This window comes from Fragaria vesca, linkage group LG7 (assembly GCF_000184155.1).
Source record: "Fragaria vesca subsp. vesca linkage group LG7, FraVesHawaii_1.0, whole genome shotgun sequence".
In the NCBI taxonomy this organism is placed as follows: Eukaryota; Viridiplantae; Streptophyta; class Magnoliopsida; order Rosales; family Rosaceae; genus Fragaria; species Fragaria vesca.
Window position 1 is genome coordinate 7,052,831 of NC_020497.1, and position 21,974 is coordinate 7,074,804.

The following is a 21,974-nucleotide window of genomic DNA, read 5'->3' on the forward strand; positions in this document are numbered from 1 at the left end:
AAAAAATCACAGAAACGTACCCAGTCCATTCAAAATAAGGAAGTTTCGGAGATCGATTCTGTCCTTTCTTCATACAATATAGCCAGCCTTCATTCTCCGCACTCCCCGTCCCATCTGACTGCTTCGCCTTTACATGTACCGATTTATGCGAGCTCCACGACGCCTTAAAACAATCCTGAGTGCTGATAACAGAGGTTCCAAATCTTCATAATCAGACAAACTCAAAGATCATTTTCAAACTTACAGCAACATACGCTATCGATTCTTGTCTAAGATTCTTGTCTTAATCAAACTACTAATGAACTCTAAATCCTGATAACCTAAACTCGAAAAGCGCAACTCGCTATAATTTCTAATAATCCATTATTAGCACAAAGAATGAAATCATCACGCACCAGAAAGCAGCAGCTTCACGAGGAAGCTTCAACTCCACACACTTGGGGCACCTGTAATATCAAAATCAAAGCTTAATTCAACAAGTTCCAATCTTTTTAAACCATAAACATTCAAGAATTCTCAGAGTCAGTATTAATCGAAAGAATCATAAAGATTACATCTTTGTGTTGCGAAATTGAAAGAAAAATTTGAGAGTGAGAAATTAACGTACTGAAGATTGGCGGGTTTGCTGCAGCGAGCACAGGAGAGGGTAGCGACGTCGGCCATGATCGCATTCAGTGGGCTCCGGCGAGCTGCGAGAGGTCAATTTGGTCTGATTTCAGTGACAGAGAAGAGGAGGAGGGGCTAGGGTTTTGGGTTGAGAGGGAAATCAGTTGGAGATTTCTCTATTTATACAAATTATCAATTTCTACATTTATTATGGAGAAATTTGAAAATAGAAACTCTGTCAAAAAAGAAACCAAAAATGGAAACAACTGTGTCAATAATTAATAGAGATTTTTTTTTTGTTTGTTTAAGACATGTATTCACTTTTGACTTTTTTTTATTTATTTATGACAGATATAAATCTAATTTGGGATCAAACTAATTAACCAAATGTGGCTGAGGTCAAGGTGGTGTCACCATCAACGACACTGCGGCTACCTGATTACAGTTCTGTCCATGCCATCCCATCACATTCTTCATGTGTCCACCGATTTCTACCTTCTCATTGTAGACGCCGGATTTCACATAGATTATGGCTCTTGGAGGTCGTCTGTCGCCCATTCTAGCAAGTGCAGCCACGGCATGGTTAATTGTTGTGTGAGTGCGTGAACCATCTTTTGCCACCACAAAGTCAGCTCTGGATCTTGCCGGACTCCACGATGCTAAAAGCCCTCCATATGGCCTTGCATTGGAGTTTTGTCCATGCCGCACTTCTACATTATATTAAACCATAAATTGCAAAAACTACTAATGCAAAAATTAAAGTCATGATAATGTAACACAAAATATTTGTAATGTAAAATTCAAATTAATATCACCTATTGGCTAAAATTTACGATCAACGTACTACTTACTCATTGCCTCATCAGTAGTCATAGTACTCTTCCCATACAGAGCAAGAGCTTCACCAAGCACCACGGTCAAGTTTTGTGCCACCGCACTATACAGTTGAGCACCACTAGTATTCTTAACAACACCGTTCTCTTCCAAGCTATCCCAACAACTCCTATGGTTAGCAAGCACACCGCTGAGCCATGTCCGAGCATCTTCTCCGGTATAATTACCCTCGCCGGATATCAACTCAGTCATCAGCCTCGGCACACTCTCATCATATAGTCTTTCACAGTCCATCAGAGCCACGTCACGGCCAGAAGAATCCGATTCAGAGCTTGCCAACACATGTACCCGGTCCATCGAGGTACAGACCACATTGGTGGCTTGAAGAACGCTATCTAGGGCCAGTTGAACCGGTTTCGGATCTTGGAAGCAGGATGTGGAAGAAGCCATGGTGATGGATAGCAGGAGGAGGAGGAAGGTGGTAACAGAGGTGGACATTTTTGGTGAGTTAATGCTAGCTAGCTAGGGAAAAGTGGTGAAATGCATGAGCCTGCAGGAGAGCTTGAATGAGTTGCAGGATCGAGGTGGTGTGGATTTATAGAGACAGTCGGGGAGGGGTGGGGGGAAGAAGAAAACACGTGTATGTAGCTACTGGTGTTGTATAAGCTAGCTAGCCAAGTGAGATTAATTGGTGCTGATTTCCTTTGTAAATGATGAGCCACTTCCAAATTCAGTTATGCATATATTGTATATATTGTTTCCTGATTTTCTTTCTAGCTTTTTGTATCTGTTCGCAGAGATAGAGTAAATATGCTCTTGTTATGAAGTATATATGACTCGTGTTAGAGATAGAAGTAAGGGACCTGAAACAAACGTGTGTCAGGAAAACCATTCCAGCGGGTAGTGATGATATTGATTTGGCAAGTAAGAGTAGTACTACGTGCCAGTGTTCTAAACATGCACATACGTATACTTTTCTATTAATGCATGTTTTGTAATTTACTGCCGATCGATCGAGTTTAGTTAGAGTCTCATACGTTTATATAGTGTTGCCTTCTGCTGACTCCATGGATCGATATAATACAAACAAGTTTTAATCATAGTGATGAACTAATCGGTGATGATCGAGATCAGTACGTAACGCTCATTACTCATTAAGTTGGTCACCATGCCTGCACACTAAGTTGGTCACCAAAATAAACTCGCAAAATGCAAACATTATTCGTTCAAAGAATAAATAGTAGACGTACTAAATTAGTAAATTTCATCTTAGACAAAGAAACTAGCAGACCAAGTTAAAGTCCAATCATCTTACAGTCCATGTCTTTGATCTGCTCCGATAATTCACGTAAGAATATCAATAATCAATCGTTTGCTGCTGATGTGCGAGGCAGTAGCCATTTCTCCCGAGAGTCACTTTCTTATTTTAGCACATGAACTAACTAACTGTATGCTTATAAATGATCAATATGTTCTAATTACTTTGATGATTCCCGAAACCCCCCTTGCATTCTACCATTTTGGTGTCAATCCATAATCCCTACCTGGTTACTTACAACTACAAATACTACTAGGATTCACTATTTGTAAATATATTCTCTGTATATATGGTGATCAAAACTAACACTTTTATGAAACTAACACTTTTATAAAGTGGAATCAACAATATAAAATCCACATGATAAACAAACAAGTATTCGAAGTTCAATTCTTCGAGTTTAAATATACAACAGATGCACAAACAGCAGGAAAAGTGAACATGATTTATCATGCAGCTTGATAAATGGGATATAAAGCGTGCACCACCTCTACATGCGCGCAACAAATGTTTATAGAAAAATAGAGGAAAAAAACAGGTGGAAAATTATATATTAAAATATAAAACAATGCATGAAACAGCATGAAACTCGTATATGTGTAACATAATCACCTGTCACGCAAAGAATAAATCGAACGGCTTTCATATCCTTGAGTTCTAGAATGACATATCACGTACAATTACTACATGAAGACTATTATCAAAAGAAAAAGGATGGAAGGATCAAGACTTATTTGATCATTTTATGTTTAAAGTCTACACACACAAAAAACTAATTAGGTTTTTGATCTATCTACATATTTGAATGAAGATAAACTTGATGACTAGAATACAAGCAACTCGATCTAAGTCTATGACACTGTTTGTATGAAACATTTCTGATTTTGATAGTTTTAGAAGTCAAAGTCAACAAATTTGATTTTTTGCTGGTGATCTACTACCTAGCTTGTTTTGGGTTCTCAACCAAGCGATAATTGCCACAGTCGTGTTTGAATGATCATCATCTGCAGTCTCTGCTCGAAAGCTTTGATTTCTTTTAGTTAGAGCTCCAATTAAGTCAAACCTTAAAATAACAACCAGATTTATTATATATGACAGCAATATATGATGGTCGCATATCTGGTGTAATAATTTGAAAATGATGATGTCTCTTTTCTTTTCCTTGGTACCAAATTAGTCGAACGCAGAAAGTTAGATCAGACTTCTCCGGTTCAAAACTTCACTTTTGGATTTCCGGAAATGAAAGCAAAACTAGCTAAGGGTTTACGTAATCTTCTTCAATTCTTCCAACCCAAAAGATACATATATTAAACAAATTAACGACAACAATCCTAGGCTAGTGATCAAATACAATCAATTTGAAAAATGGTTAACAGAGTTCTTTTTAGGTGGAAGTAGGGGATCTAAGTTTAGCATTCGAGGACTCGCTAAAATAATTGAAGAACAGATTCAGATGGAATATGTTCATATCATTGCGACAACAGCTACCAGCAAATAGTTATGATGATGATGACCAAGACTGACCGGATAGACACGAATATATATAGAATTGTAGCTAGCTTGCGATAGAATCATATATAAATCCTTTAGAAATGAAATTATTGAACGTCGTCTTCAAATTCGATCATTATATATTTGTACGTCGATGGTGTTTAATTGGTTAAGCCTTGATTTTCAACATGAACAGTATAGTTGTTCCTAGCTATTGCCAACTAAGGTCATGACTAAAACATTATGGTATTCCCATCGGCTTAGTCCTGGACTACTACTCATGGTACATATCCAATCATTTTTGATAAATAATTACCATTTTCTTTTACAAAATATTTAATTGCCATTTGAGAAATCAAGTTTATCCATCAAGTCCTTCTTTCTCTTTCTTAATTTTCTCCAATCAACAGAATAACTTGACCAAGAGAACCCTTTTAGTGAAGACTCTTAAGTTCAGGACTAGTTGATGACTTTTCGATTTATGGTTTAAAAGACATATTTTTCGATCACATATTGGCATCTCATCCGTTCAATTTTTAGGTCTATATGCGTAGATCAACCCTACAATTTTTCAGCCAAATCAATGATCGTTAAGGTAACAAACTAGATCAAATTAATGGACAAACCAAATCTGTTAAACATGAACCGTTCAAGTTCATAATTGATAAATCACACTTATAAGTCTTAACGATTTTCAATATGGCTGAAAATTTGCAGAAATAATCTACTCATAAATACCTATAAACTGAACGGTCTAGATGTGGATATAAGATCGAAAAGTGAGATAAACCGAAAAGCCTTTAACTAGTCCTGAACTTAAGAGTCCTCGTTAAAAAGGCAACTACTTGGACTATTTCCACCCATTCCCACAACAGGAACCACACTCAACTTATCATCGGTTGCATTATCCGACAACAGCAAGTTAATGATGAACTTCTTGTCCTCCTCCCTTCCATACACATCAAAATCATTTACCAGAGAAGAAACTTCAAGTGATCTTGCTGGTTGTGGTTTATCCTTAAAACTCTCTTTCAAACCAATCTCATCTTGTTCCTTCATAATAAGTTCTAATCTCTCGAGGGTCTCCAATAACTTGTGCTCCATAGATTTGTCAAATTCAAATGTTGAATTAGTAGAGCTGAGATCGTGTACCTGACTACCTAGAGCTTCGGTAGTGATCTCATCGAGCAAGTCCCCTGCAACATACAAAGCATGTTTAAGCTCGTCAAGCCACTCCCTCCCATTCGGGTTTCTGAATCGCTTCTCCTCTGCATCATCGAGCACTGAATTCACAGAAAGCAGCTTCATCTTTAACTTCCTGAGCAATCCATAGTTGACTTTCTGTTTGGAGATGAAGTCAACTACTTGACGAGAGGCAAGTCTGGCAAACAAAACAGACAGAAATGAAGAGAGAAAAGCTCCACCCACCAACTCCAGAGCCTTGGTTTATCGGTCATGCAGGAAACAGGAAGATCACAGGGGAAGAAGAAAGGAAGTGATCAGAAGAAAAATGAAACAAACAAGAATTTGAGCTGTTAACTTGTGATTGTTATTCTTGGAAAATGAGGTTCAAGCTAGATTAGATAGTCTATTCTTCTTTATTCATAAGCACATGTCCATGTTTACAATATTCCTATATCTTAATACTAATCATCGAGTTGTGTAAATAGCACATAAAGAATAGTAATTTATTAAGATGCTAATGTATTCTTACAGGATTCTGGAAAAAATAAAAAATAAAAAAAAATAAAAATCAACTATCTAATAGATATTGAATTAGAATCATAAAAAGCAATTGTCTTTAACTATTTGGCTTCTCAACCAACATCAAATAGCCCAACAACGAATACAACAGGTAACTCTAGTGAGATTTAAATTTAAATCTCAGCGCTGTTGATCAAGCATGTCATGAACCAAACACACAGTTGTCCTGTTTGACATTTCAGCCATGCTTTTCTAAAATAGCCAAAATGAAAAAACATTCTTTAGCCAAAATTTAATATTGGAAGTTACAAAAACAAAAACACAACATTTGTTTACTCCTGTATTGCCTGTCATAAGAGAACCCCTCTGTTGCAGCTTCAACGAAATAGGCAGTGATCATACTTCTAACCAAGGGTACACTTTTGGTGATGAAGGCAACCGTGCTGTAAGAACTTCAACTCCAGTCTCTGTCACCTATAAATTAAGGGGAAAAAGGAAGATAAAGGAATTACATATAAACCACTGTAGCCTGATTCCCCAGACAAATAAGCAGGATTCATTAGCAGATGAGCTATCATGATGACATCTAACCTAACTAAATCTCAATGGTATTCTAATTCAACGTAGATAAATAAAACAGCATACTTGATTTAAGACAATACGAATAGACCAGCTTAAGCTACTTTCTCGTCATCTCAGACACACTTGAAGTTCTAACGCTAGCATGCCACTATACCCATATTACTAGAAGAAACAGTTACGAAGAATAATAAAATAACAATCCAAATACAGATCAAACTAAGGAATATACACAAATGCACAGAAAACCAACAAGAATGTCCTTCTGACAGTCAGAGAAATGGCAGCTAGAGAAGTTGCAAACAAGTTACCAACATAACATAATAAAAGGAAGTACACAGTTACCAGAAGTGTGTGCTCGAATTGAGCACTTCGTTTCCCATCTGCGGTAACAGCAGTCCATCCATCAGGCCACATTCGATCACGCAAACCCCTAATTGATAATTAGTTCAAATTTAATAAGGTGTACCCAGCAACCAAAAAGCTATTCAATATCACATAAACAACTTTCCAAAAGTACCTGCATTGATCATCGGTTCAATCGTGAAAGTTTGCCCAGCTTTCATCACTCCAACTGCTTTATTTCCTGCTTGGATTAAAGATAAGCAATGCATTAAAAGAAGAAGAAGAAGAAAAACAATCCTTAGATACAGAAGCTGCTTAATGGAACATACTTGCATAGTGAGGAATATTTGGTGCACAATGAAAGAGCTCCCCTATACCATGACCACAATATGATTTCACCTGTTGGTCCAATACAAGATTTGCTCAAATTCTATCTGATGGACTTAAAAATGAAAGTATTGTGCAAATCTAAATACAAGCTGCAAATTACCACAGAGAATCCTGCCATAGTAGCATGGCGATTAATGACTTCTCCAACTTCACGAAATCTAACTCCAGGTTTTACTGCACTTGAAAAAAGATTCACGAATAAGGTGGTATGCTTTCAAACCCACAAAATACTTGATAGTACACTGTTGCACACTCCCAATTACAAATAAATAGGTTGAGTTCTCCGACACAATCAGTTATCACTAGAATCTACAGTTTGCCTATACAAACTTAAGCAAAAACAACCACAAAGATAATTCAAGAATTATTGCATTGCAATTTCCACGGCACCAAATAAGTATACATGCAATATCAGAAAATAATAAATATCAAAAGCATAAATGAATAGGAGACACATGAGGAAAGGAGTAATAAACTTGAGCTGTGTTTTCTTGGATCTGTTACATATCCGGCATGACAGATAACAGAACCCCCAATATCAAAATCCATCATGGAACAATTGTAAATTTTACTTGAGGATCCCAACCCAACTGATAGATCAATGTACCAAATAGTTGCACTGTAATGCATACCAATGGCTATTGCTTTTTCCAAGCACTCGTAAGTACACTGTACTAGCCGTCGAGACTCTTCATCAACATTTCCCACAAAGTACGTATCATTGAGATCACCTGTATTATGAGGTAACAATTGGTCAAGCAAAAACATTAAGATAATTTTGAACCACATGTTAAATGTGGAGAGCAAGAATTACCATGGACGCCTTTGTAATACACAGTTACGTCAACATTGACGATATCACCATCTTCTAATTTCCTGGAACAGATGTTTCAGTCAAATGAAATAGAACAAAAAGGATAAACAATATAGACAAATGCCTCTAAATTCTTGTCTTGTAGTCTTCTAGAAGCAATTTTCAGGATAAAGGGGATCACTAGTTCAAACTTCAAAGACCGAACGAAAAAGAGCACATAACAAAAAATTATACCTGGCATCAGGAATCCCATGGCAAATTACTTCATTGACTGACCTGTAGATGGAAGCACAATTATTTGAACAATATTGTACAATCTCAAAAATAAATAAGAAAATGTACATGAAAAGATACCTACGTGCAGCAAGACTTTGGGAAAAAATGATAATTGAGGGGAGATGGATATCCGCCTGCAGTAAGTTAAAGTCAGACAACCAGACGAACAAGATTCGGCCACATAAAAGCTGATCACTAAAAAGCATAGAAGTTAAATATATATTATATATATAGTCATATAGCTATATATGTTATAATTAATAGCAAAGCATAAAACTAACATGATCAAAATTAGACATTAAATTATCTATACTGTTATTAAGAGACAAGTTTGTCAACCAAAACAGAATTTCTTTTCTTTTTTTTTTTACCAAATATCCCTCAAATATTAAAAAAAACATCTGAACCAAATTATTTGGAAATCGAAGAACAAAATGGCCAATTCACAAATATAAGAAAAACATCAGAAATTTTAAAAAAAAATTTTAAAAATTCAGCAATTTTCTCTACATTTTATGGAATAAGTTCCAAGTAATTCCCATGTTATCCACATCCCTCTAGTATGAATATAAACTATGGAACTGAACTAGTAAATAAACTGTGAAATCAATAATACTAAAGAGCATATAAGACTTGAAGAAGACAACTAGTTTTGGCACTGTAAGTAATATGGTGAAAGCCTATTATATACCTGCAGCTATAGTAGCATCATGGACCACCCTATCAATTTCATCAGTCGTGATACCAGGCCGTATGACACGAGCAGCTGCATCCAAAACCTCTCTTGCAATCTGACAACAAGAAGAACGCCACAGTATAAGTAAAAATTAAGCAGACAATATAGTGAAGAGTTCACATTGATGCTTAATGATCACGGAAGAAAATAAGAAATAATCACTTGGAACTTACTCGACAAGTTTCTCGCATCCTCTCAATTTGATCTGGAGTCTTGATCTGCAAAACGAATACATCATTACGTACTTGGAAATAAAGAAAAGAAAAAAAAAAACAAAGAGAGCAGAAAAATACTAACCTGATAGCACATCAACCTATACCTAAGATATGATATATGTGTGTATATATATATATATGAGGTTATCAAGTACATTTTTACCTCAACAATTCGCTGGAGGTCACTACTAGGCTCCTCTTTTGGGATTCCCTGCAAGTTTTGGAAGGTCAAAATCATGATGGCGTATTTGCATCTAGAAGTAGCAACATAATGTAGCATCTAACTACCAATCAGATCAGCAATGCATCTAGGGAAATTGACCATGAGGAATACATAGAAATGATTCTGAAACTTACATCAGCTGCCCAATCAGGTAGATCAATATGAGAAGGTACCACACGCTTACTAGATATAGGATATGGCCTCAATGTCCTGCACAAGAGAGATAACTTCAGAAACTCCATATGATGATCAATTCGTGTGATTTATAGCATTTTACATGATGCCACAAGCATAGCCATGAAACGTAAATTTCCAAACCACGAGTCAAAGAATGCCAAGAGTCAAGCCCATCAATCATACTTAACACTAACAAAAGGGCAGGCAAAATCACAGAAACATACCCAGTCCATTCAAAATAAGGAAGTTTCGGAGATCGACTCTGTCCTTTCTTCATACAATATAGCCAGCCTTCATTCTCCGTATTCCCCGTCCCATCAGACTGCTTCGCCTTTACATGTACTGATTTATGCGAGCTCCACGATGCCTTAAAACAATCCTGTGTGCTGATAACAGAGGTTCCAAATCTTCATAATCAGACAAACTCAAAGATCATTTTCAAACTTACAGCAACATACGCTATCGATTCTTGTCTAAGATTCTTGTCTTAATCAAACTACTAATGAACTCTAAATCCTGATCAACCTAAACTCGAAAAGCGCAACTCGCTATAATTTCTAATAATCCATTATTAACACAAAGAATGAAATCATCACGCACCAGAAAGCAGCAGCTTCACGAGGAAGCTTCAACTCCACACACTTGGGGCACCTGTAATATCAAAATCAAAGCTGAATTCAACAAGTTCCAATCTTTTAAAGCCATAAACATTCAAGAATTCTCAGAGTCAAGTAATTATTGCTTCGTTAATCAAAAGAATCATAAAGATTACATCTTCGTGTTGCGAAATTGAAAGAAAAATTTGAGAGTGAGAAATTAACGTACTGAAGATTGGCGGGTTTGCTGCAGCGAGCACAGGAGAGGGTAGCGACGTCGGCCATGATCGCATTCAGTGGGCTCCGGCGAGCTGCGAGAGGTCAATTTGGTCTGATTTCAGTGACAGAGAAGAGGAGGAGGGGCTAGGGTTTTGGGTTGAGAGGGAAATCAGTTGGAGATTTCTCTATTTATACAAATTATCAATTTTCTACATTTATTATAGAGAAATTTGAAAATAGAAACTCTGTCAAAAAAGAAACCAAAAATGGAAACAACTGTGTCAATAATTAATAGAGAATTTTTTGTTTTTTTGTTTAAGACATGCATTCACTTTTGACTTTTTTTTATTGAAGCAATATTTCAATAGAGAAAATGATCCAGGTGTATACAACAAATCTGACCCTTATTAAAATAAGCAAATTACAACAAACCGAGATTAAAATCACAATAGAGAAACTCATCAAAGTCTTTACCTAACTAGTTAACATAAACCAAATCTAACAACCACTATGAGTCAAATTCCTTACAATACATAGCTTCTGGCAAAATTAATGTCGATCTAGCAAGTGTATGAACCACAATATTTAATCTTTTCTTTACATGCTTTCACAGAAGAACACAAATTCTCTCTTCATATCCTTTTCTTTACATTTACTTTTGACTTTATCCAAAATAAAATCAAGTGAATATATTATACTAACAAATGTAAGGGTTATTCAATTGAGTGTGTTATAGTAATTTTACAAATTCACACGATATCTTTAGTTTTAGTATGATCAACGACAACGAGTCAACGTTGAAACGTTGTGGTATTCAATTTGGTTCCTTGATATTGACTGAATTTATTTACATATGGTCAATATATAATCTGTGCAAGTTAAATTTGTATGAGTTGATTCTTCTGATAGTAGTGAGTGGTAATAGTTTTGTAGTGTTGTGTCTCCTTCTTAATGCATTTAATCTCTTGATAAAGAAAATTGTGAGAGTTACAAATAATATTTCTCTTAAAAATTAAACAATTGCTAATCTTTGCTCTTCTCATATAAAAGAAAAAACGGCTAATATATGCAAAGAGGTTATAGTACATATATACTACCATAATATGGTATTACAAAGTTTTTTTTTTCTTTTTGTATGACAAAGTTTATTTACCAATGATTATATTCCAAGCCAAACCGGCACACCGGTCCCTAGAATCCATGACTCTCCTTGAATGAAATGGCTAATTGAGTAAGGGCTGACCTCCCGAGGACTATTAAGCACATGAAAACTAGGCCATCTAACCCTCTTATCAGTTGAGGCACCCTGCCCTACATTCATATACTCCCCATAATACAGTGTTGAAATTGCAAAACTACCTCTCCATTCCGTCCACCCCTTTGGATCAACCAAACCATCCAAATCAGTCTTTAAGAACACTGTCCTCGAGTATTTATGCCATGGCCGATCAAGGTAAGTCTTAAACGAACCCTTAACCCCCTCAAACTCCCTCGCAGGCCTAACGCGACAACCGTGAATAACATTGCCCGTGTTCTCTGCCGGGTTGTCACGTCCTTGAGCAGTGATCATGTTGGATTGGTGCCCCAATGGCCTCCTCACTAAAATGTCGCAATTTTGTAGCACGACAGAGGCGTCACCAAATATGAAATCGATGGTGCCGTATATGTGACTGTCACGGTAGAATTGCCTTAGGGAGTGGGCGTAGAGACTGTCTTGGTATCCCTTGATGCTACATCGGTAAAACACTGCCAGGTCGGAGCTAACCCTCAATGCCACTGCTTGGTGCTTTTGTGGACCGGCTGTATTCTCAAACGTTATGTCCCTCGCCCAAAAACCATCCCCTGAGACACCTGCAAAAAATGACAACATTACAAGTGATTGTTTCAGCGTCATTGTACTATATATTGATGCACATTCTAGCTTATATTATTGTTCTAATTCTTAAAAATTCGCTAGTGCATGCAGATAAAAGAGAGTTGTACTAGCTAATGACAGATATAAATCTAATTTGGGATCAAACTAACCAAATGTGGCTGAGGTCAAGGTGGTGTCACCATCGACGACACTGCGGCTACCGTGATTACAGTTCTGTCCATGCCATCCCCAACAAGCATCACATTCTTCATGTGTCCACCGATTTCTACCTTCTCATTGTAGACGCCGGATTTCACATAGATTATGGCCCTTGGAGGTCGTCTGTCGCCCATTCTAGCAAGTGCAGCCACGGCATGGTTAATTGTTGTGTGAGTGCCTGAACCATCTTTTGCCACCACAAAGTCAGCCCTGGATCTTGCCGGACTCCACGATGCTAAAAGCCCTCCATATGGCTTTGCATTGGAAGTTTGTCCATGCCGCACTTCTACATTATATTAAACCATAAATTACAAAAACTACTAATGCAAAAATTAAAGTCATGATAATGTAACACAACATATTCGTAATGTAAGATTTAAATTAATATCACCTATTGGCTAAAATTTACGATCAACGTACTACTTACTCATTGCCTCATCAGTAGTCATAGTACTCTTCCCATACAGAGCAAGAGCTTCACCAAGCACCACGGTCAAGTTTTGTGCCACCGCCCTATACTGTTGAGCACCACTAGTATTCTTAACAACACCCTTCTTTTCCAAGCTATCCCAACAACTCCTATGGTTAGCAAGCACACCGCTGAGCCATGTCCGAGCATCTTCTTCGGTATAGTTACCCTCGCCGGATATCAACTCAGTCAGCCTCGGCACACTCTCATCATATAGTCTTTCACAGTCCATCAGAGCCACGTCACTGCCAGAAGAATCCGATTCAGAGCTTGCCAACACATGTAGCCGGTCCATAGAGGTACGGACCACATTGGTGGCTTGAAGAACGCCATCTAGGGCCAGTTGAACCGGTTTCGGATCTTGGAAGCAGGATGTGGAAGAAGCCATGGTGATGGATAGCAGGAGGAGGAGGAACGTGGTAACAGAGGTGGACATTTTTGGTGAGTTAATGCTAGCTAGCTAGGGAAGAGTGGTGAAATGCATGAACCAGGGAGAGCTTGAATGAATTGCAGGATCGAGGTGCTGTGCATGGATTTATAGACAGAGTCGGGGGAAGAAAACACGTGTATGTAGCTACTGGTAGTGTAAGCTAGCTAGCCAAGTGAGATTGGTGTTGAGATGGAGGTAGTAGTACTACTCTGCTGCTTTGAGTTTGATGAGTGAGTAATGGAAACAGTTCTTAGTTGGTGAGTGGCAATATTTATGTAAAGGTATAGACTTATTTAGAAATGATGAGCCACTTCCAAATTCAGTTATGCATATATTGTATATATTGTTTCCTGATTTTCTTTCTAGCTTTTTGCATCTGTTCGCAGAGATAGAGTAAATATGCTCTTGTTATGAAGTATATATGACTCGTGTTAGAGATAGAAGTAAGGGACCTGAAACAAACGTGTCAGGAAAACCATTCCAGCGGGGGTAGTGATGATATTGATTTGGCAAGTAACTGAGTAAGAGTAGTACGTACGTGCCAGTGTTCTAAACATACAGATACGTATACTTTTCTATTAATGCATGTTTTGTAATTTACTGCCGATCGATCGAGTTTAGTTAGAGTCTCGTACGTTTATATAGTGCTGCCTTCTGCTGACTCCGTGGATCGATATAATACAAACAAGTTTTAATCATAGTGATGAACTGATCGGTGATGATCGCGATCAGTACGTAACGCTCATTATCTCCCATGCATGTATGTGTATATATATACATGCATATACGGTTTTCCTTGGTTAAGGAGATCCTTATTTATTATTATGTTGTGGATTTTCACTTTAGACTCACTTTTCAATTGAATTTGTATATCTTCACCGTTTAGTCTTTAAGTACTAACGTGTAGATCATCTCTGTAAATTTTCAACAAATTTAATAATCGTTAAGGCACTGATAACCAAAGGGACATGAACCGGCACTGATAACTATTTGATCATCTCTGTACACAATATGCTATCCCATCTCACTCATTTTCATAAATTGATTTTAGAACCATTAACTTAATAACCAAGGAGACATGAATTTAAGAATCATTCACACACTGATTTTTTCCTCCTTCGTTTAAGTTGTCTTCGATTCATGACTTTTTCACTATGTAAATAATTAGTTGTTTTAAAGTCGTAACAGAAGACCAAAAATAATATTAATATAAGAAAATATACTTTTCAGATGGGTTTGTAATCAATAATATGAAGCTAGTTTGCGTAAATGCGTTCACCCATGACTATTACACAGAAACATGTACAGTTATTTGAGATGGGTTCCTCGTCCAAAAAAAAAATTAGAGATGGGTTCGAAATCAATAATATGAAGTTATTAATAGAAGATGCATCCAAGTGTCCAACCTTGACAATCACACAAGACAATTGGTTTAACCCTATTTATTTTAGCCTAGATGAAGTTGCTCGTGTTGGTTTGATACGCTTGAACTCAACCTATTAATTTTTTACTTTGTATGTTAATTATGAAAAAGTTGCTCTTTAGGTTGCATGTCAGATATATATGATATGCAACCTAAAAATTCCGGTATATAGATTAAGCATAAATCATTATGTTCTAAAAGGTTTAAGTCGCCACTAAGCATAGCAACTACTCCTGTCTCGCTAAACCTAAGAAGACGTATACACACAACTAATAATTGTAACTTGAGAATCTGAGAAGTTCAATGATCGCTTAACACAGTCATCAAATGCTTGTAGCAATAGAACTCTAACATGCAAAAAATTCTACAATATGTTAATGCATGTAATGCATCAATTTTGTCCTAAAGTTATAAAATGAGTCATCAAAATAGTTATATTAGTCTTCGAAGTTGTAATATGAGTCCCGTTATAAAATTTTGAAGTTATAACATTAGTCATCATGTGTGCTTAAAATGGTAAAATGTGTGTTTAAAGTGGTAATTGAGTCCTTAAAATGATTTTAAAGTGATTTTAAAAAAGTTGTTACAACTTTAAGGATTCATTTTACAACTTTTTGGACTCAATTACCTCTTTAAGGACACATGAGGACAAATGTTGTAACTAATTTTTTTTACAACTTTAAGAACTCATATTACAACTTTAAGGACTGATATTACTACTTTAAAGACACTTTTTACAACTTGAGGAAAAAATTGATGCATCACATACATTAACACATCCTAGCCTTACCCCTGCCTGCACACTAAGTTGGTCACCAAAATAAACTTGCAAAATGCAAACACTATTCATTCAAAGAATAAATAGTAGCCGTACTAAATTAGTAAATTTCATCTTAGACAAAGAAACTAGCAGACCAAATTAAAGTCCAATCATCTTACAGTCCATGTCATGCATGTCTTCGATCTGCTCTGATAATTCACGTAAGAATATCAATAATTAATCGTTTGCTGCTGATGTGCGAGGCAGTAGCCATTTCTCCCGAGAGTCACTTTCTTATTTTAGCACATGAACTAATTGTATGCTTATACATCAATATCTTGTAAGTTGAATTTGAACAATTACAAGTTTATATTTAGTACAACAACTAATTTTACAACAGGGTAAGTAATTAGAGATATTAGGCATTTTGTATTCCATGTTAAATGTATTCATTATGTGAATATAGTAGTGGGAAGTTCTAAAGAAGACAACTGAAACAGATATAAGTGATTGCAGCCATTATTGAGATATAAAGACCTTTTATGGGAGGGCTTTGTATTAGGATGCTTTCACTATAAATACTAGGTCCCTGTACTCTCTTTGTAATCAGCTATTCAGTTCTTGCCCCATAGAAAGATAGCTAACAAAAGAGACGTGCAGAAGATTGGTATTTTGAGATGGCTTCATCAGTTTAGGTACACATTCAGTTCTATTCATTGATATATCGTTTCCCTATATTTGCATATATTTGTGTGCTTGTGAGTACAATAGATGTGTTTATGCAATTATTTGAGTGTTTCAGATTTACGCTTTCAATTGGTATCAGAGCCGATTGCATATTTCATAAACCACTTCAGTTTGCTAGATTGGGTTTTGTACGATTTCATTCTAAACAAATAAAAAAAAGAAAAAAAAGGAGGTGATTATGTTGTTAAAACGTAAGCCTTGTTTTTTAATTAAGACCCAAACCAAGGCTTGCTCTCAGGCCCAAGGTTCACATTCACACACAACTAGCGCATGCGCAAATCAATTAAACGACCTCAAGTCGTTGTTCTCTGTTGCCATCTTCTTCAGTATTCCCAGAATTGGGAATTAGGTTTCTAGAGAAAAATCTTTTTGATCATATGATTCCGCATTACTGAGACAAGTTAATATGAACTATGATTTATAAACTCCAATCGCTGCATATGTCTATCTTGCTTTTGATTATTCTACAGCGCAGCAGGAACACTGGGTTAGTTCCCAAAATTCGAAATTTTCTTTCATGTATATATGATTCTTGTTGGTTGAGCAATTGAACACTAGAGGCATTCCTAGCGTGCATCTAAGTTAGAGTAGATGGTGTCCAGATGAAACTTACTTTAGTGTGGCTGATTGAATTCTTGATGTTTGGAATTGTTTGAGATTTCTGAATGTTCAATTGTCTGCTCTTGAGTCATAATTGAGTTATATATACTTACATATATATTCGTTTATCTTGAATTGTTGACATTGACAAGATGATCTCCCAACTTTCATAATCTTGCTCATTGAAATTCGTTGATGAACAGGTTGTTCTCTTTGTTTGGTTTTAACTTAGCTTGCTTTGTTAAAAGTTAACGAGTAATAACCACTAGTTCTTGATTGTAAGATAGTATTTTGATGCATGTTGTACACATCAATCTGTCAATATATTATTTTGGAATCATTTGGATATAGAACTAGGAAAATTGTGTCTTTAATTTTTGGAACAAAATTGTATCTTCAACAGAAGGATTGACTCTTGTGCTCTTAAAGGTAAAACAGTGCATCATGAAATATTAAAAACTGAATTCAGTGAACTGGACCTTTTCTTCTTGCTATACATGTGTTGACTGTTCCAAGGATATCTTGGTTTTTAGTATTTTGGTTTTGCAAATAAGAAACTTAAGCAATAACCTATTCTTTTGCCATACAGGTAAGATCTGTTATTGAAAACTAATATGCATATTTTGGGGATTATGATTACCATATTTTATGTTATGATCTCGAGTTGTTTTTTGCTGTGACTTGATTTCTTTTGTGTTCATAGTTTTCTGAAATTGTTTAGACTCTAACTAAGGCAGAAAACTAAAACTTTATTTTTTATTTTCCTCCCCAGTTCTGAACAAGGAAGAAAATTTCGGTGATTAGGGAAATTTCGACCCTCCAAAATATGGAAATTTCGACGGAAATTTCGGGGAAATATCGATTGCAGTAAAAAAAATGAGAAAATTGACAGAAATTTGAAGAAAAACAAGGAAATGTTAAACCAAACTTTAAGAGATGTTTGTTTTCTATATTATGTACTATATTTGAAATGAAAACCTTGAATAAACATTGATCTATAGGGAATTGTGGTAAGTTAAGGTGAAAATGTTAGTGCTGAACTGTTAATAATTCTTACAAGTTTACTTTAAACATCTTTTTTCTTTTTTTTTTTATGGCTGGAAACCTAAAGGAAGGCTAGGTCATCACGCCTTATATACATATGATACATTTCACATGGAATTACATGAGTACTTTAAAACCACGTAGAAGACCTATGAGGTACAAAATTTTCACTATCTGTATCGTCTCTCTGTGCAGAGCCTTTAGTGTATTGTGAAGAATAGTCATTAAATGATACCTCACATTTGTAGTTTTGCATGTATTGATTTACATGCCAACCATATGGGCCAAGGGGGGCTGACTGTGGATTTCCATACTGGAAGTTATAATAGGGATTGGGCATCGCTTGACCTTGGCCATAACCATAATTATTAGAAGATTGTCCTTCCGACTGTGACCATGAGTTATCACTTGATTGCACCCCATAAGGCATGGTATATGCTGGATAAGGCATTGCCAGATTTTGGCTGTATGGGTATGGTCCATCATTGCTTCCTCTCACACCAAATGAGTCAATAGAGGGAGATAAAGAATCATTTTCATGCCTTGACATGCTTCCTTGGCCTCTTTCTCTTGGTGTATAATTTTTTCCTATAGCACCAATGCCGGGTCCTGCTCTCCTACTTCCATGATCTCCATCTTGTGTTGCATGTGTGAATTGCGTTTCACAAGTGAATGGACTCATCTGATCAACTTGATTTCCACTGTAACCTTGAACTCCGTGATCACCTCCACTATCATCACCTCTGATGCTTGATGAGCCTCCTGATCTGGTGCTACTAGAGCTCTCATTTATCATGGAAGGAACATGTGAGTCACGAGACCCTCCACGAGAGGAAATTAAAATATTAGCTCGACCCACTAATGCATCGATAGTTTCTCTATCAGGCCCTATAACCTCTTCTTGAATTACTTGTTCAACATTTATTCCTTGCGCACGTGCTTCACGAGCAACTGTAGGAGATGGATTCCGTTCCTCGTCATCTAGATGAAGCGGCCTTATCCATTCATAAAGTTGATCTCTTTCTTCATCATCATCAAACTCGGTACCAATATCAAAGACATCCAATGGATCTTTTTGGTCCACATGAGAATGAGCTGCTTCTCTATCTCGAAGTTTAAGTTTCATGTTGTAATAGCAAAAAACCAATTTCTCTAGGCGATTATATCCCAACTTGTTTCTCTGCTTAGTATGGATTAGTGCAAATGTGCTCCAGTTCCTCTCACACGCAGATGCTGACGCCGTTTGTGATAATATTTTGATAGCTAACTTTCTCACAGTTGGGGCACTACTCCCATACATTACCCACCAGTCGGCTATCAAAAAAAAGAAAAAAAATACATAAGTTAGTCTCAATAGAGTAATTACGTGGACTCATATGAAAAACTTAAACTTATAATATACTTACTAGGAGACATCTCTGTTCTCGATGCAATGGCTGCTGGTGTTCCAAAATTTAACCTTGCGTCTTTAAAATATGTAAGCTAAAATATTTCGCATATAATATAAAAATAATTAGCATTTATTAGCATAATTAAAAATAAATAAGTTGCAAACAAGAGGTGTTAAAAAATAACCTCTTTTCCAAATTGTCTTATTGTTGGACAGTTAGGATCCAATTTTGCAAAAACATTATGCACAGCTTCAAGAAGCTTATAATTATCTCCGACACCTGGTTTATAGTTGTATCGAGGATTTAAGTAATACCCTACATTAAATATATACAACAATTAGTAAAAGTGTAAAACTGTAAAATACGTCTACATCTAATCATTAAAGATTTTAAAAAACAGGTTTAGCATATACCTGCCGAATGCAAATCATGTCATAAAGTTTTAAACCACCGATCATTGATAATTTTTACCACCCACTTTGCACCATGTTTTTATTCCAACTCTTGTTTCACTACGCGCATCAGCTCATAAACGACACCCATGGTTGGATATACTTCTGTGTCTACGATTCGTAATACTTTATAAAGGGGCTCAGATATTTGACAAACCTGTTCCACCTGAGTCCAAAATTGTTGATCAAGTACAATATTTTCAACGACGCGTCCATGTTCTGTGCGGCTGAAACTGCTGCCTTCCCACCATTCACTTGTAAATAAATGTTTCAACCCCGCCTTCTTCTTCATCAAGCTTTCTAAGGAAATGAAGTTTGTTGCGAATCGAGTTGGTGCAGCCCGAATAATTTCTCCTTTGCAAAACTCCCGCATCTTGGTCAACAACAAATTATGATTGTAAACGTACTTTGAAATAATTTTACCTTTATCAATCACCTTAGAAATTTGCTCTTTCTTTCCCATTTCTTCGAACATGAGATCGATGCAGTGAGCTGCACAAGAAGTCCAATAAACATTATGGTTTTTCATTAACTTCTTACCAGCTTTGACATAATTAGCAGCATTGTCAGTCACCACTTGAACCATATTGCGCTCTCCAACCTCCTTTATAACTCCCTTCAACAATTTGTATATATACTCATGCTCTTTCTTCTCACTAGAAGAATCAACAGACCTGAGAAAAACAGTGGTACCTTTGGAGTAGACCATGAAATTTATGATGGACAATCTAGTTGGCCCTGTCCATCCATCGCACATGATCGTGCATCCATAGGTCTCCCATGTTGCCTTGAGTGTGTCAACATATTCAGAAATGTCTTTGAATTCCATTTCCAAATACTTGTTTCTTATCTCATAAGGTGTAGGGGGCAATACTCCTTGTCCTGCTCTGTGGATTCCAATCACCATATTTTCAAAATGAGGAGATGCTACTTTCGCAGCAGGGACATTATCATAAATAAAAAACTTACTGATGAAACGACCCATCATCTCCTTAATTGAACCTTTAGAGAAGGAATCTTTGATATTCTTTTGACGGGCTTGAAAAGAACTTTTAAGATTTGCTGCTAATGGTTGTGTTGGTTGTGACTCTCTAACACTTGTTGCTCGTCGCATGTGTGTGCCGCTACTAGACCCATCTCGGTTAGGAATTTTGTGGAGGTGCTCTCTATTCCATTGTGCTTCTTTAGAGTCACGAATTGCTTGTCGATAATGTCTGAGTTCCTCAGGGCCCATTTCCTCATCGGGGTACACTTCATCATCACTATTATCTTGTGAGTCAATTAATTCTCCACGAAGCTCTGCTCGAACCTCTTCCATCACATGTGTTTTTTTTGTCTTTTCTTTTTGCTTACTCATCAATAAGGATCTGATAAAATTCTTCACTTCTATTGGAACAGCCTCACACCGTTGCACATTGTTTCCAGGATCCATGCCGCTGAGGTGGTATTTAAGGCGTGTCACTCCACCACTTTTCATCGTAATCCGACAATATTTACATATGCTACCGTTTTTGTTGCCGGGGATTCGTTCACCGTGCTCCCATGCAGGATCACGTCTACTTCCTCCACTAGTCATTATATTTCCTTAACAAAGACTCCTGCACAAAACTTAGTTAATTAGAGATTTAGAACTCCAAACCATATATATTATATATGCACCGTATGTTAAATGGGAAAGAAATAAGTAATAACTCACCAAAATATAGGAGCATGGGAACAATGTATGTTAAATGGGAAAGAAACGGGAAGATGAAGAGAACAAATGAAAAATGAAGTAATGGATCATCAAAGGTGGAAAAAAAGGATTGCATTTCAGATGTTTTGTAGGAATTTTTGTTGAAAGGTAGTTATAAATGAATTAAGAAGTGTAGGTTAGATAGTTATAAATGAATTTTTTTTGAAAGGTAGATATATTAAAAATGAATTAAGAAGTGTAGGTAAAAATGTTTTTTTTATGGAAGTGTAGGTAAAAAAGTTAGATGGAGATTTGACATTTACCTAATTTTTTACTTTTCAGATTCGGAAAAAAACCAATATGTATTATAAAGATAGTATAATAAA

General features: G+C 36.4%; 2 protein-coding genes and 2 pseudogenes across 3 annotated transcripts in view; all 4 read right to left on the bottom strand.

The window, feature by feature from the left end:
• Window positions 1–756, bottom strand: part of LOC101301830 — a 5,069-nt pseudogene extending 4,313 nt beyond the window's left edge. The window contains exons 1-3 of the transcript XR_185337.1: window positions 608–756; window positions 396–446; window positions 21–182 (exon numbers count right to left, since the gene is read on the bottom strand). The product of XR_185337.1 is annotated as a methionine aminopeptidase 1A-like (transcript). The remainder of the gene's footprint in view (window positions 1–20; window positions 183–395; window positions 447–607) is intronic.
• Window positions 757–1,005: 249 nt separating this feature from the next.
• On the bottom strand, window positions 1,006–1,938 carry LOC101302122 (probable pectinesterase/pectinesterase inhibitor 36-like). The gene is made up of 2 exons (XM_004308413.1): window positions 1,458–1,938; window positions 1,006–1,316 (listed from the first exon to the last, which is right to left on the bottom strand). Exons 1-2 carry the CDS (start codon window positions 1,936–1,938, stop codon window positions 1,006–1,008), a joined length of 792 nt encoding a protein of 263 aa, XP_004308461.1.
• A 4,167-nt stretch (window positions 1,939–6,105) lies between these two features.
• Window positions 6,106–10,589, bottom strand: LOC101302407 (methionine aminopeptidase 1A-like). The gene is made up of 16 exons (XM_004308414.1): window positions 10,534–10,589; window positions 10,309–10,359; window positions 9,933–10,094; window positions 9,666–9,741; window positions 9,472–9,519; window positions 9,267–9,311; window positions 9,049–9,148; window positions 8,440–8,491; window positions 8,316–8,357; window positions 8,082–8,143; window positions 7,900–7,998; window positions 7,368–7,441; window positions 7,207–7,276; window positions 7,040–7,118; window positions 6,878–6,965; window positions 6,106–6,427 (listed from the first exon to the last, which is right to left on the bottom strand). The coding sequence occupies exons 1-16, from the start codon at window positions 10,587–10,589 to the stop codon at window positions 6,350–6,352; spliced, it is 1,182 nt and encodes a 393-aa protein (XP_004308462.1). The 3' UTR covers window positions 6,106–6,349.
• A 1,093-nt stretch (window positions 10,590–11,682) lies between these two features.
• LOC101302706 lies at window positions 11,683–13,502 on the bottom strand (annotated as a pseudogene).
• Window positions 13,503–21,974: the final 8,472 nt, after the last annotated feature.